The sequence below is a fragment of the Pongo abelii genome, chromosome 10 (assembly GCF_028885655.2).
Source record: "Pongo abelii isolate AG06213 chromosome 10, NHGRI_mPonAbe1-v2.0_pri, whole genome shotgun sequence".
NCBI lineage: Eukaryota > Metazoa > Chordata > Mammalia > Primates > Hominidae > Pongo > Pongo abelii.
In genome coordinates, this window is record NC_071995.2 from 28,628,148 (window position 1) to 28,642,226 (window position 14,079).

Here is a 14,079-nt window from a genome sequence, read left to right on the forward strand (position 1 = left end):
CCTGGGCGATAGAGCGAGACTCTGTGTAAAAAAAAAAAAAAATTAAAAAAAGATAGCAAATTTCCTCTCCTTATGGCAGCTGCCATCACCTCCTTTACCACCCTCCCTGTCTCAGGAATGCTCTGTCCTCCAATTACCTCTCTGCTTTTCCTTCCCTTAGGCCACTCTCAAGCTGATCTTTCCTATACCAGAAGCCCACCATAGATCCCCTTCTCTCTCTAAACATATGGGAGAGTGTTGGCCTACTTGTTTCTCCAAACTGCACTCGTCAATCTGCCCAGCAAATCCAAGCATCTTCCCCAGGATTCACCCTCCACAGGATGCTGGGGGCAGGGTAGGAAGAAAAGGTAGTTTTAAACATTAATAATTTGTTTTCCCCAGTCACTTAGGAAATCAATAATGGGTAGTTGCTATTCATTTATTTATTTATTTATTTATTTATTTATTGAGATGGAGTCTTGCTCTGTCACCCAGGCTGGAGTGCGGTGGCGTGATCTCAGCTCACTGCAACCTCCCCCTCCTGGGTTCAAGCGATTCTCCTGCCTCAGCCTCCCGAGTAGCTAGGATTACAGGCGCCCACCACCACACCTGGCTAATTTTTTGTATATTTAGTAGAGATGGGGTTTCACCGTGTTAGCCAGGATGGTCTCCATATCCTGACCTTGTGATCTGCCTGCCGTGGCCTCCCAAAGTGCTGAGATTACAGGCGTGAGCCACCATGCCCAGCCTATGTAATTTTTTTTTAAATTTACCATCTTTACCATTTTAAGTGTACCGTTCAATGGTAATATATGTTTAGCCTTCTTTTCCCCCTTATTGTTTTCCACCCCCTCTTCTCTCCCCTTCCTAGCTTCTGTGTTATTTATTGTTATGCATCATTGGAAATAGTATCTTCAATTTAATTACACTCTGAAGCAGGTGTGTTTTTTTGTTGTTTTGGGTTTGGGTTTTTTCTTTTTCTTTTTTTCTTTTCTTTTTTTTTTTTTTGTTGTTGTTCTTGGACCAAATACAATATCTAAGTGGCTTTAGGGACTCCTGTCTAATCTAAGTTATATTGTTACAATCCCAGCAGAAGGTTAAAAGGACAGGAGTTTACAGCTTGTGAGGCCGTGGTTCCTAATTCCAGATGGACAAAGGAATATTTGTTCCACCTTTAAAATATTTGTTCTTGCCTGAGTACTTAGCAATGAAAGAAAATTAATGAACAAATTAAGTGAAAGGTAAGCAATGATTCCTGGAGAGCAAGGCAGCTCCAGGGCTTTTGGCAGGGGAACCATGCTGACCAGAAGGAACTGTGTGCATTCTATTATGCAAATTCTCTTGCATTCTATTATACAAATCATCATCCAATCACCGTTCTCACATTGTTTTTCCAAGTTGAAAATATGAGAAACCCACTCATTGGAAATGAGAGATTACCTTCCTATCCATCTGGCAAGCCATTGTATGTCTCTCTGCCTTATCCTATGGGTTATATAGCTACTCTTTAAAAAACAAAAAATCATGTCTTAGAAAGTAAAGCTCCAGAGCATAAAGAAAAAAAGAGAGCAAGCAGGCTTTAAACCTGAGCAGTAAGGGGAATACCTATTAAGCAATGAAAGGGTTGTGCCCCATGGAATCCTGTAGGTCGGCTTTGTTTGTGCATTATTACCCTTCCTGCTTTCGTATTTTAGATTCTGGATTCCCCTTCTCTTGCTTTCAGGCTTTGGTGGAAGTGAATCATCGTTTCTAAGAAACGGGGACTGCAATGATTCACAGGCAAGCTTACTGGACACCACAATAGGAACTCCTAAGAAGGAGACCTAACTTTTATGGTCTTGCTTCTACTATCTACTAGCTGAGTGATCCTGGCCAAAATACTCATCATCCCTGAACTTCTGTTTCTCTACTAAGACAGGAATTAAGAAAGAGGTTGTGAGGCTCACTGAGCCAATAAGGGGGAAAATGCATTGTAAGCAAGGCCATGTACAGAATAGTATTTACATTTTAACCAAGATCTTAAAGCCCAGGTCTAACTGATTCTACCTGTTTCCCCTTGGTAAACCACCTCAAAATAGCGTACACTTGTCTGGAAAGCCAAGGTTTGATCACATTCGGGGAGCCCTGTATGGAATTACTGTTTCTAGCTGCCAGGAGAGGTTGGTGTTGGTAGAATTTGGGGTGGAGTTCCAAGTCAAAGCTAGGAATGAGACGTTTCAAGACTGGTTTTGATTAGGGATGTGTCTTGGTGTGTGTTGAGGACAGCACAGTTTTCAGCACGTCTCTATTACCTCTAGCTGCATAAAGTCCTAGTCCCCTGCTTAAGCCTGCAACAGTTTTCTCCTGTCATGCCCACTTCTGCTTGGGAACACACTTCCAAACCCCCTGCCCAGACTCTCACAATGGCCCTAAGTACTGCCCTGAGGACACATAAGGTGCTGGTTAAGACGCTGGAATTGAGTCCTTGTAGGAAATTATTACCTTTAGGCTGGTTGCAAAGTTTGATTTGGTGTCTTCTCTACTGTGCCTTTCCTTTACTTACTTCTACTAGATTACCAAGGAATGGGTCTAGGGACCAGTGGGAGGGCAGCAAACCAGTGTATTCTAGACACGTGGCCATAGGATGTAGGGCTGTCAAGTGATGCCCAGAAGATCTTGTTTCTGGATTTACCCAACCGTTCCAGGAGGCAAAACGGCTTCCTCGGGACCCTCTCTCTGTCATTTACACTCTCGTCTCTGCAGTTAAGCCCTTCCTTAAGCAGAAAAGAGCAGGGTCTCTCGTCCAGCACCCTCCTACCCAACCCAAGCCCCGTGCCCTCCGCTAACCCACCGTGCAATTATCTTCATTCATCCTTTACCTTTGCCCCGAGGGTCTACAACTGCCATCTTCGGAATGCTGGGACAAAGCTTACTATGAGCATGGAAGCCTGTTTTCAATAGGGTGGTTGCTAGAAGGACTCAACTGGCCTTTTAGTGCTTTGCCGCTCGCGGGAGGGCTCGGCGGGGCGGTGTCCGCAGCGACTCCGCCCTTGGCCAGGGTCTCTTTCCCGCCGGGCAGCCCCGCGGCGCCCAGAGCGGCGGGCGGCTGGCTCCAGTCCGCATGCTCAGTAGCTGCGGCCGGCCGGCCTGCGGGGCGGCGTCCGCTGCGCGCCTACGGGCTGCGGTGGCGGCCGCCGCGGCACCCGGCAGGGCCCGCCAGTCCCCGCTTCCCCGCTCCAGAGCCGCAGCCTGGGCCGGGGCAGGGCGGGCCCGGGGCTCCTCCATGCTGCCAGCCGCGGGGCTGCGGAGCCGACCAAGTGGCTCCTGCGATGGCGGCGGAAGAGGAGGCTGCGGCGGGAGGTGAGGTTGCCGGTGGCGAGGCGGCGGCCCCAGGTGGGCGCGCGGCGTCTGAAGCGCTGGGGGCGTCCCCGCGACGCCAGGTCTGCCCCCGCTGCCCCGAGGGAAGCGCCCGCGCCTGTCCCCTCGGGCCGGGCAGCGCCTCCGAGGGGCGCTGGGACAAGGCCGCCCCGTGGGGCACAGGTGCGGCGCGGCGCCCGGCGCGTCCTCCCGGGTAGCGGGACGTGGGGAGGGGAGCTGGGGTCGCCGCCGGCACTCAGGACGCCGTGTCTTGGTTCCGGGCCGGGCGCATTGGCGAAAGGGAGCCAGCGGGGGACCTTGCACCCGGCGCTGGGAGCATCCGCCTCCACCCACCGCTGGGCGCCCGCCTCGGCGTCGGCATGGCATGCACTGCTGCGGGGACTTCCTATATTTTTTCTTTCTTTTGTGTAAACCAATTGTCAGCAGCCGTGCACGGAGCCCGGGTCCTGCGAACCCCTCCCCTCTGAGCTGATAATACTCGCGGCTTCCCGGCTTGAACCGCTGCCCCGCGGTGGAGCGCGGAGGTGGGCAGGTGCGCCTGGACGCGGGGCCACACTCCGGGACCGCAGCCCGCTCCGCGACAGCCCTCCGTAAGCGACAGGCGGCTCGTGTCTTTCACCACTGCGGCTTCAGGAAAGCCGTCAGTGGAGTTAGCTTGTTCGATTATGTATTTCTGAGGTATTTTTGTGAATGGAGTTGGAAGTTTGCGGTGCTTTTTCCTTCTCGCTAGTATTCACTGGCAGTATTCTGTAGTTCCTTACAACGGGGCCTTTGGGACCACTGCTCACAATTACGGAATGAATACAAAATAGCTGTTGTTTAAGACAAATGAGAGGCAGGAAAACAGAAATAACTAAAGGAAGACTGGCAGAGAAGTTCAGGGAAGCAGTTAATTCTCCCCTTTCCTTTTGGAATAAGGTGATAGAGTTTTAGATTCTTCTCTGAAATGAGGCAATGAGAGGAGGTGGCTTTCGAAATTCTAATATAATTGTGGGAATTTACATCATGGGGCGATTTCAGAAATTCGATCATTTGAATATTCGTAGTCTTAGGTAAACCCTTTGTTGAAAATAGAAGGTGGCACGTGTGGTGTTTATAAGCTCTGACACCCTTTCTGCTCCGTCTTGTGACTGAGCTCTGCCCTTTACTGTCTGTGTCACCCACGTTATTTGAAATCTCTTAGTCTAAGTTCCCCCATCTGTAAAATGGAGATAACTATACAGTCTGCCTTATAGGATTGTTAGGAGTAAATGAGATATGAATGCAAATAAAATGCTTAGCCCAATACTTAGGAAATAGTAAGTGCTTCATAAAATATTAGCTTAATGTAGTTATTAATTTACAACTCCAATTTGCTTTGTGAAATTGGTGAGTCCTGTCTGGTCCATTAAGAAAGTGTTGTCCCTTGTGAGTTAAAATTGGCCAAACTGAAAGAAAGAAAGTGAAAATGCACCTACTAATTCCCCAGATAAGTCTTACGAACTTACGACAAGCTTTTAGATAAAGTTTAATGCTATTTATCTAACTTTTAGATTAATAGTTTATTGCTCTTTGCATATCACATGTAAAGCTGGGAATAATAAAAATTAAATTTTCTTAGTTAAGGGTAGCAATGTTTCTGTGGGGGCTGGGAGAGCCCGCAGGTGTGAGTACCTAAGATGTCACAGACATTTCACAGGGGTGCTTCTGTTAGTCTTACAACAGCTTTGTGAGGTAGGTAGTATCTCCATTTCACAGATGAGAAAACTGAGGCTGGCTCACAGTTATACAGCCAGGACATGACAGAACTAGAGTTAAAATCCATGGCTGTCGCCCATACTACTTTCTTTTCTTTCCCATCTGACTTGGTGGTGCTAATGAGCAAGTGTGCTCACTTCCAGACACCTGCTTATCTAGAGTGGTTAAAAAATAAAACTGTCAACAGAAAGCTCTAGGAGGAAAAAATGTATATATATTTTTACTATTTCTCCCTATTCCCAGAGGGAAGACAAAAACAGGCCTCTGGGCCAATTGGTGGCCATCTACAAAACTAGCCCTAAGGTTTTTTTTTTTTTTTTTTTAACAGTGTAAGCCAAACTGTGGGTTTCCCCACCCCATCAGTTTTAGATGGTAAACACCGAAATTGAGCATGCCGCCAAGTGACTGGGTGTCCTCCTAATAAATAATTCCAGAATCCTTGGGGTTAGGAAGAGGGCAGTCTTGGGGAGCAGCACATTTCCAAGACTGACTGCCAGAGATGGTCTGGGGTCGAGGCCTCTGTGGGGCAGCTTTCTCACCTTCCGTTTTCTTAGCAGCTCATGTTTTCACCTGTGATAGTGTAAGATCCAATTCTTTTACTTGTAGTTCTGCAATTACAGTGGTTTAAATTCATTTTGTGAGTCAGAAATCAAACGTCATGTCCCAATCAATTTTGCCTAAGCTCCTGTTACTGGCATGGATCCTTGGGCAAAATTTCAGCCAGAAATGCATTACTCAACATAAACCAGGATGGGCTAATTACTTTTCACATATTTAAGGGGGAGGAAAATAGAGAAGGAAAGAGAGAAAGAGTGAGAGAGGAGGGAGAATGAAAGAGGGGAGGTGTGAAGGAAAGAGAAAGAGTGAGAGGAGGGAGAAGGAAAGAGGGGAGGTGTGAAGGAAAGAGAGGAGGAGGGGGAAAGGAGGAGGAAGGAGAGAGTGAAGGAAGGAGAAGGGGAGGAGGGGAGGGACTGCCACTCCATCAAAGTTTAACTCCAGGAAAAAACAAAAACTAACGTTTAAAATATATAGGGAAAGCCAAAATATCAGTAGGATAATACAGTGATTTCAGTTTACTTTGTCCTTGTGAAATGACTCCCTAGTTCTAAAAAGCATGATGTTCTGTGCTGTGAACATTGAGGTAGCATCCTTTTGAAGTCTCCTTTTGTGTCATGTTCAGGAAATCGTAAATGAGCAAATAACAATTCATTCTGGTAGCCCTAGTTTCAGTTGTCTCATTTAATTGAGGACCTCCACTTCTCTGCATTGACAACTGAGTTACTCGGGTGCTTGGGATCTGGGTCATTAGTCAGCATCATCATGGTCATAAGCATTATCAGGGGCCTCAGAGTGTGCCATGTGCCCTACAGGAGGCAAGGGCACCTGAGACATCTGCCTGTTCTGTGAGACAGTGATTTCCTGCCCTGGTTTTTCCAAGTTTACTACCTGTAGCGGCTCCCCTGGTTCTCAGCATCCCAGCCCTCTGTAGCCCCTGCCTTGCCCAGTGCCTCACCCCTTCCCAGTGGCAGGAGCCAGTGGGAACTAAGAGCCTTCAGTGTAAGCCCTTATTGGAGCTGGGACTGCAGGTGAGATATGTTCTCTATAGTAGTGTGTAGTATTTCTAGATATTTACTGATAATTTATGCAATACTTAGCTATGTATGCCCTGCCCCACCCTGTTTCCTTCTCTTACTCAGGTGCTGTCACACTTACTGGTCCCTGACACATACTATTTATATTGTATCACACTAGGCTATAATACCCCATTTACCCACCCAATTTTTTAACTTAAAATATTTTTAAACCTGGCTGGGCGCGGTGGCTCACGCCTGTAATCCCAGCACTTTGGGAGGCTATGGCAGGTGGATCACCTGAGGTCAGGAATTCGAGACCAGCCTGGCCAAAGTGGTGAAACCCTGTCTCTACTAAAAAATACAAAAATTAGTCCAGCATTGGTGGTGCGCATCTGTAATCCCAGCTACTCAGGAGGCTGAGGTGGGAGAATCACTTGAACCTGGGAGGCAGAGGTTGTAGTGAGTCGAGATCGTGCCACTGCACTCCAGTCTGGGTGACAGAGTGAGACTGTCTCAAAAAAAAAAAAAAATACTTTTAAACTTCTTTTAAACTTCTTAAAATCAGTTCAGTTATACAGTGTTAACATTCTCACCTGAAAATACTTAAATGGTTGGCATGATAGGAAATTTGACATTTATGTAGCTAAATTATTTGTATTTCATTTCTCTAGTCTTTAATCTTATGGTTTAAATCTCTAGATGGTACCATTACAGCGAGATTAAAAACAAAGAAGTCTAAAGGAAAAGGAAATGTAAGGAGAACCATTCTTCCACTCTGTGCTTTGCATTGAAGGATACTTAGAACTGAAGGTTAAGACTATTGTGATAAAACAATAACTTCCAAGACATTCAAAATGTTTTACTTACAACATTTCGTACGTTTTTAAGTAGATTAGAAATATACTTTATCATATTTTTCAAGCATATCACAGGGAAAGTAGAGAATCATCTGCTACCCTTCTTGACCAAAGTGCCTCCACCTTTGCCCCTCTGATATGTCCTATACTCAATTATGTGAAGGGACCTGCCTTTCCCCAACATAATGTACACTTTCCCACCTCCAGGCCTTTCCTCAGGCTGTTGGCTGTTCCTGGAATACCCCTGCCCTCCCTCTAGATGGGCCTGGAGAATCTTAACCAATCAAGCTTGAAGGCTGAGCGCAGATGTCACTTTTTTTGTATGTGTGGAGGAGGAGAACTGGTGTGGGAAAATCAGTATAAGCTTTGGAACTAGGCCACTGGGCTTGTGATTTCTGGTTTCATTACTTGTCAGCTATGTAAACTTGGTCAAATTTTAAAACTTCTCTGAGCCCCAGTTTCCTTATCTGTAAAATAGGGATAAAAATACCTAACTTGGAAGGTTGTTTTGGGAATTAAATGAGATAATGATTACAAACTGTTTAATGAACTCTGACCTTCAACAAATGATTTTCCCCTTTTCCTCATGCAGCCTTTCCCAGAACCTCCTCGTCACCCAAATTGAAATTATTCTCTCCTCCTATTTTCACACTGTAGTTTTTTGTGTGTGCCTATGATAACACTTGTGCCTGTTTGCCACAGGTTATTTGGTTTCCTAGCTCCACCCTTAAGTTGCACATTCCCAGGAGGCCAGAATTGGTTCTTACTCAGCTTTATAATCTCCAATTTCTTGCACCTATTAAGTGCTTAATAGAGGCTTGCAGATTTTGAATGAAGAATAGTTTGCTTAAGGTGTGGAAAGGGTTAGCTCATTCTTAAAGGACCCATTAAATACGCACTATTTACTAGGCAAACAGAGAAGCAGAAGTGGATAAAGCAGGAGAAGGGGTTAAGGAGCTTACAAAATCTATTAGGCTGGGTAAGAAATGCAGCCAAAATATTTGTAATATAAGGTAGGAACATGGTACAATATATGGGCTAACTGTTAGGAGTTAGCCTCCTCCCCCACAGTTGGGAGAAATTATATCTAGTTCATGAAAGAGGGAACCATAGAAGGCTTTCAGAGAAGGGGCTAATTTTAGTATCGATGGAAAGACAACTCTTGGAGAGGCAGCCAAAAAAGAAAAGGTTTGGGAGGGGGTTTTCCAGGGAACAGAGTAGGCATGGGAAAGGAAAATCACCAGTGACATTCCTAGAAGAACTGATGTTAGTATCCTTTGGCTTTGGATAGGAAAACTGAAAAAGAAAGAACTGGCCCACCGAAAAGTTTCATCATTTTCTATTGGGCTTCCCCTCCGAGGTCTGTGATGAGGTGTGGACAGTAAACACAGGCAGCCTGTCTTACACATAGGTGATTTTCCTACTCTACAAAAGGAAAGATACATGCATCTTCTTTTTGGTTCCTGGCAGGCAACAGAACTTTTAAATCACCCTGAAAGGCAAATTATGGCTTATTTCTGATCGGTAAGAAAGCCGGAAAGCTCACTGATTCATGGTTCCTGCCAGATGGTTGTCTCTTAGGTCTTAGTCTTCACTCCAAGTTATCTGGGCCCCTTCTCTCTTTCATCCTCTTTTCTTTTCTGAAAAGGGAACTACTACTATCTTTTTTTTTCTACTTTTATTTTAAGTTCAAGGGTACATGTGCACGTTTGTTGTATAGGTAAACTTGAGTCACAGGGGTTTGTTGTACAGGTTATTTTATCATCCGAGTATTAAGCCTAGTACCCATTAGTTATTTTTTCTGATCCTCTCCCTCCTCCAACCTTCCACCTTCCAATAGGCCTCAGTGTGTGTCGGTTCCCTCTGTATGTCCATGTGTTCTCATCATTTAGCTCCCACTTATAAGTGAGAACATGTGGTATTTGGTTTTCTGGTCCTGTGTTAGTTTGCTAAGGTTAATGGCCTCCAGTTCCATCCATGTTCCTGCAAAGGACATGATCTCATTCTTTTTTATGGCTGCATAATATTCCATGGTGTATATTTACCACATTTTCTTTTTCTAGTCTACCATTTATGGGAACCTAGGTTGATTCCATGTCTTTGCTGTTGTGAATAGTGCTGCAATGAAATATGCATGCATCTTTATAATAGAACAATTTATATTCCTTTGGATATATACACAGTAATCGGATTGCTGAACTGAATAGTAGTTCTGTTTTTAGCTCTTTGAGGAATTGCCACACTGCTTTCCACAATGGTTGAACTAATTTACACTCCCACCAGCAGTGTATTAGCATTCCCTTTTCTCTGCAGTCTCACCGGTATCTATTACTTTTTGACCTTTTTTTTTTTTTTTGAGACGGAGTCTCGCTCTGTCACCCAGGCCGGAGTGCAGTGGCACGATCTCAGCTCACTGCAAGCTCCGCCTCCCGGGTTCACGCCATTCTCCTGCCTCAGCCTCCCCAGCAGCTGGAACTACAGGTGCACGCCACCGTAATAGCCATTCTGACTGGTATGAGGTGGTAATCTGATTGTGGTTTTGATTTGCACTTCTCTAATAATCAGTGATGTGGAGCTCTTTTTTTTAATATGCTTGTTGGCCGCATGTATGTCTTTTGAAAAGTGTCTCTTCATGTCCTTTGCCCACGTTTTAATGGAGTTGTTTGTTTTTTCCTTGTAAATTTAAGTTTCTGATAGATGCTAGATATTAGATCTTTGTCAGATGCATAATTTGCAAAAAGTTTTCTCCCATTCTGTAGGTTGTCTGTTCACTCTGTTGATAGTTTCCTTTGCTGTGCAGAAGCTCTTTGGTTTAATTAGATCCCATTTGTCAGTTTTTGCTTTTGGCACAATTGCTTTTGGTGTCTTGCATAATGAAATCTTTCCCTGTTCCTGTGTCCAGGATGGTATTTCCTAGGCTGTCTTTTGGGTTTTTATGGTTTTGGATTTTACATTTAAGTCTTTAATCCATCTTGAGATGGCTTTTGTATATGGCGTAAGGAAGGGGTTCAGTTTCAGTCTTTTGCATATGGCTAGCCAGTTATCCCAGCACCATTTATTGAATAGGGAGTCCTTTCCTGATTGCTTGTTTTTGTCAGCTTTGTCGAAGATCACATGGTTGTAGGTGTGTGGCGTTATTTCTGAGCTCTCTATTCTGTTCCAATAGTCTATATGTCTGTTTTTGTACCCCTCCCATGCTTTTTGGTTACTGTTGCTTTGTAGTATAGTTTAAAGTTAGGCAATGGTGATACTTCCAGCTTTGTTATTTTTGCTTAGGATTGTCTTGGCTATTCAGGCTTTTTTTTGGTTCCATATGCATTTTAAAATAGTTTCTTCTGGTTCCGTGAAGAATGTCATTGGTAGTTTGGTAGGAATAGTATTGAAACTATAAACTGCTTTGGGTAGTATATAGTCCATTTTAACAATATTGATTCTTCCTATCCATGAGCATGGAATGTTTTTCCATTTGCTTGTGTCACCTCTGATTTCTTTGAGCAGTGTTTTGTCATTCTCATTGTAGAGATCTTTCCCCTCTCTGTTAACTGTATTCCTATGTATTTTATTCTTTTTGTGGTGGTTATGAATGGGACCGCATTCCTGATTTGGCTCTCAGCTTGACTGTTGTTTATGTATCGGAATGCTAGTGATTTTTGCACATTGATTTTGTATCCTGAGACTTTGCTGAAATTATGTATCAGCTTAAGGTGCTTTTGGCCTGAGACTTTAGGGTTTTCTAGATATAGAATCGTGTCATCTGCAAAAAAGGGATAGTTTGACTTCCTTTCTTTTTACTTGGATGCCCTTATTTCTTCCTCTTGACTGATTGCTCTGGTGAGGACTTCTAATACTGTGTTGAATAGGAGTGGTAAGAGAGGACATCCTTGTCTTGTGCCGGTTTTCAAGGGGAATGCTGCCAGCTTTTGCTCATTCAGTATGATGGTATGATGTTGGTTGTGGGTTTGTTGTAGATGGCTCTTATTATTTTGAGGTATGTTCCTTTAATACGTATTTTATTGAGGGTTTTTAACATCAAAAGGTGTTGAATTTTATCAAAAAACTTTTCTGCATCTGTTGAGATAATCACGTGGTTTTTGTCTCTAGTTCTGTTTATATAATGAATCATATTTATTGATTTGCATATGTTGAACCAAACTTGCTCCCCACGGATAAAGCCTATTTGATCAGGGTGGATAAGCTTTTTGACGTGCTGCTGGATTTGGTTAGGGCAGCTGCTTATCTCTTTAAATATACTTCACATTCTTCTGAAAAGCATAAGTACTATTTCATTTATTTCTGTGACAGCCTATTGGGAAGCAGGTATCTGCACTTTCCACGTTTATTCAGCATAATGACCTATGTTTTTCTACCATCCCCATCACTCTGTGCCCTTGATGTGGGTATGTGCTCCAGCTATGCTCGCAGAAAAGAACCTGGAGCACTTACAGCCTTTTCCTGTGCAGTTCCATGGGACAAAACTGAAGACTCTCAGCCTTGACTTCCAATACAAACACTTAATGAAGGTTTTTAAACAATAAGAAATCCAGTGCCCTGTGTCTGAACATACTCCTAATATGAAAAGAGCACTCATGGAAACAGCTAAGTGTGGTGACATCAGGAGATGTTTTGTTTGTTTTGTTTTTATTTTATCTTTTTTATTTTTGAGACAGAATCTCACTCTGTCGCCCAGGCCAAAGTGCAGTGGTGTGATCTCGGCTCACTGCAACCTCCACCTCCTGGGTTCAAGCAATTCTCATGCCTCAGCCTCCCGAATATCTGGGACCACAGGTGTGCATCACCACAGCCAGCTAATTTTGTATTTTTTTAGTAGAGACGTAGTTTCATCATGATGGTCAGGCTGGTCTCGAACTCCTAGCCTCGAGTGATCTGCCCACCTTGGCCTCCCAAAGTACTGGGATTACAGGCATGAGCCACTGCACCCAGCTAGTTATTCTTATTTTAATTCAGTTACAATGCAGAGGAACTCTGGCTTAGAAGTTAATTGTAAACAGAAACTATATATATCAAAATACATCATCTCTTTTATTTAGAAGCAGAGAATATAGGGAGAATATGTTATTGTGCCAATAGAGTACTTAAGCTATAAGTGTATTTTATAGAAATGCAGATTTTAAGAGATAGATCAGTGTACATCTGATCTGTAGATTGAATCTATGCCATCCATACAGTAGATGGGATTGAAATTGATTGAATACTTGACAGAGTGCATTATCAATAGATGTTAAAAGGAATAGAAGATTATCAAGACTAATAATTGTTTTGTTAAAGATCTAGAGAAAAGTTGTGATGAAACAATGAACACAGTCTCCAGCTCTGTCTTCTTTCCTTGAACACGTACCAGCTCCCTGGTTGGAGAATTAAATTTTCTCTTTGAGTTTGCATGGCACCCAAAGATAGGCTGTGCTTGCACTACCATGGAAACAAACAATATTGCATTGTAGGTAGGCCATCTCTTCTATAACAAGTCACCGAGGCAACCACTCTGACCTAGAAAAGAGAGACTAAATCCAATTCTCCATGCATCATGGTGCTAGTGGCTTCTTTAGTACAATTCTCCTTTTCTTTAGTTTTCAACTTGAAATGCTAGCACTTTTGGCTTATCACTTCCTTTCAACAATAATCATAGCTACCTCTGGGGTATGTGGTCATAAGCAAAACAGCCATCGATCTTAGAGAGATGTTCAATTCACACATCAAAGTTTAGAAGGCATCCAGAGCAAATTATTTAGCAAAAGGTTTAGAAATAATTTTCTTTAGCTATTTCTCTAGGAAGCACTAGGAAGCAAATTTAGATTATGATCATCATTGTTTGTAGGGCATGCTATGCCTAGATCGTATTAAAGCCATAAATATCACTTTGGGTTTTATTGCTTTTAAAATCTATATTGTGTTTAAACACTGTATTTAACATCTATACTGTATTTGTAAAACTTTAACATTTGCTTGTTGCAGTGTCCTGCTTCCTTTTTTGAAAAAAGGCTCTATCCTTTTTTCTAGAATAATCGCCATTCAGTGAAAAGATATACAAATATATTTATGAACACTGATGCATTTTTCCCCAAAGTTAAACGGAAGGTGTCTCATCTTGTTGCTACTTGAGTTGTCGCGAATCTTGTATCTTTTATAGGCTTTGTGTAGAATTTGGCATATCCAACATGCCTGACTAATGTGAATCATGATAGTGGCCTACATTGTGTCTACTATTTGCTCATAACCTGCAGGAATTATATTTTGTTGAGCTGTATTTTCCAGTATATAACAATGATCTCGGTGTAGACCATCCAAATCTAAATATGTTTTTGTGCCTTTGGAAAAACCTGCTGATGTTGAAAATGTTAAACCCTGCATTCTTCTTTTGTATCAGTCAGGCCTAGAACAAGTTAGGGGACTTTTCTGTGTTGATATAGAACTGAAATTCTGATGAACTGTGGTTTCTTGCTTTTGCCCATCCCTGGATTAGGTATAATGCCTATGAAATGCTGGCCTTTTCTGGAATGGTGATAGGGAAGCATTCTTCAGTGCTTATATCACTCTGATTACATTCTGCATCACAAATG

At 43.2% G+C, this 14,079-nt stretch overlaps 1 protein-coding gene across 13 annotated transcripts in view; it reads left to right on the top strand.

The window, feature by feature from the left end:
• The first annotated feature begins 3,050 nt into the window (after nt 1-3,050).
• BMAL2 (basic helix-loop-helix ARNT like 2) overlaps nt 3,051-14,079 on the top strand; it is a 96,735-nt gene continuing 85,706 nt past the window's right edge. For 5 of the 13 annotated variants that reach the window (XM_002823056.6, XM_002823057.6, XM_054527024.2 and 2 more), the window contains exon 1: nt 3,051-3,318. In XM_002823056.6, coding sequence (XP_002823102.2) covers nt 3,288-3,318 — 31 coding nt within the window. In that variant the 5' untranslated portion in view covers nt 3,051-3,287. Of the gene's footprint in view, nt 3,352-14,079 lie in introns of all 13 variants that reach the window. The other 8 variants (XM_009247571.3, XM_009247573.4, XM_002823054.6 and 5 more) reach the window with 5 other exon arrangements.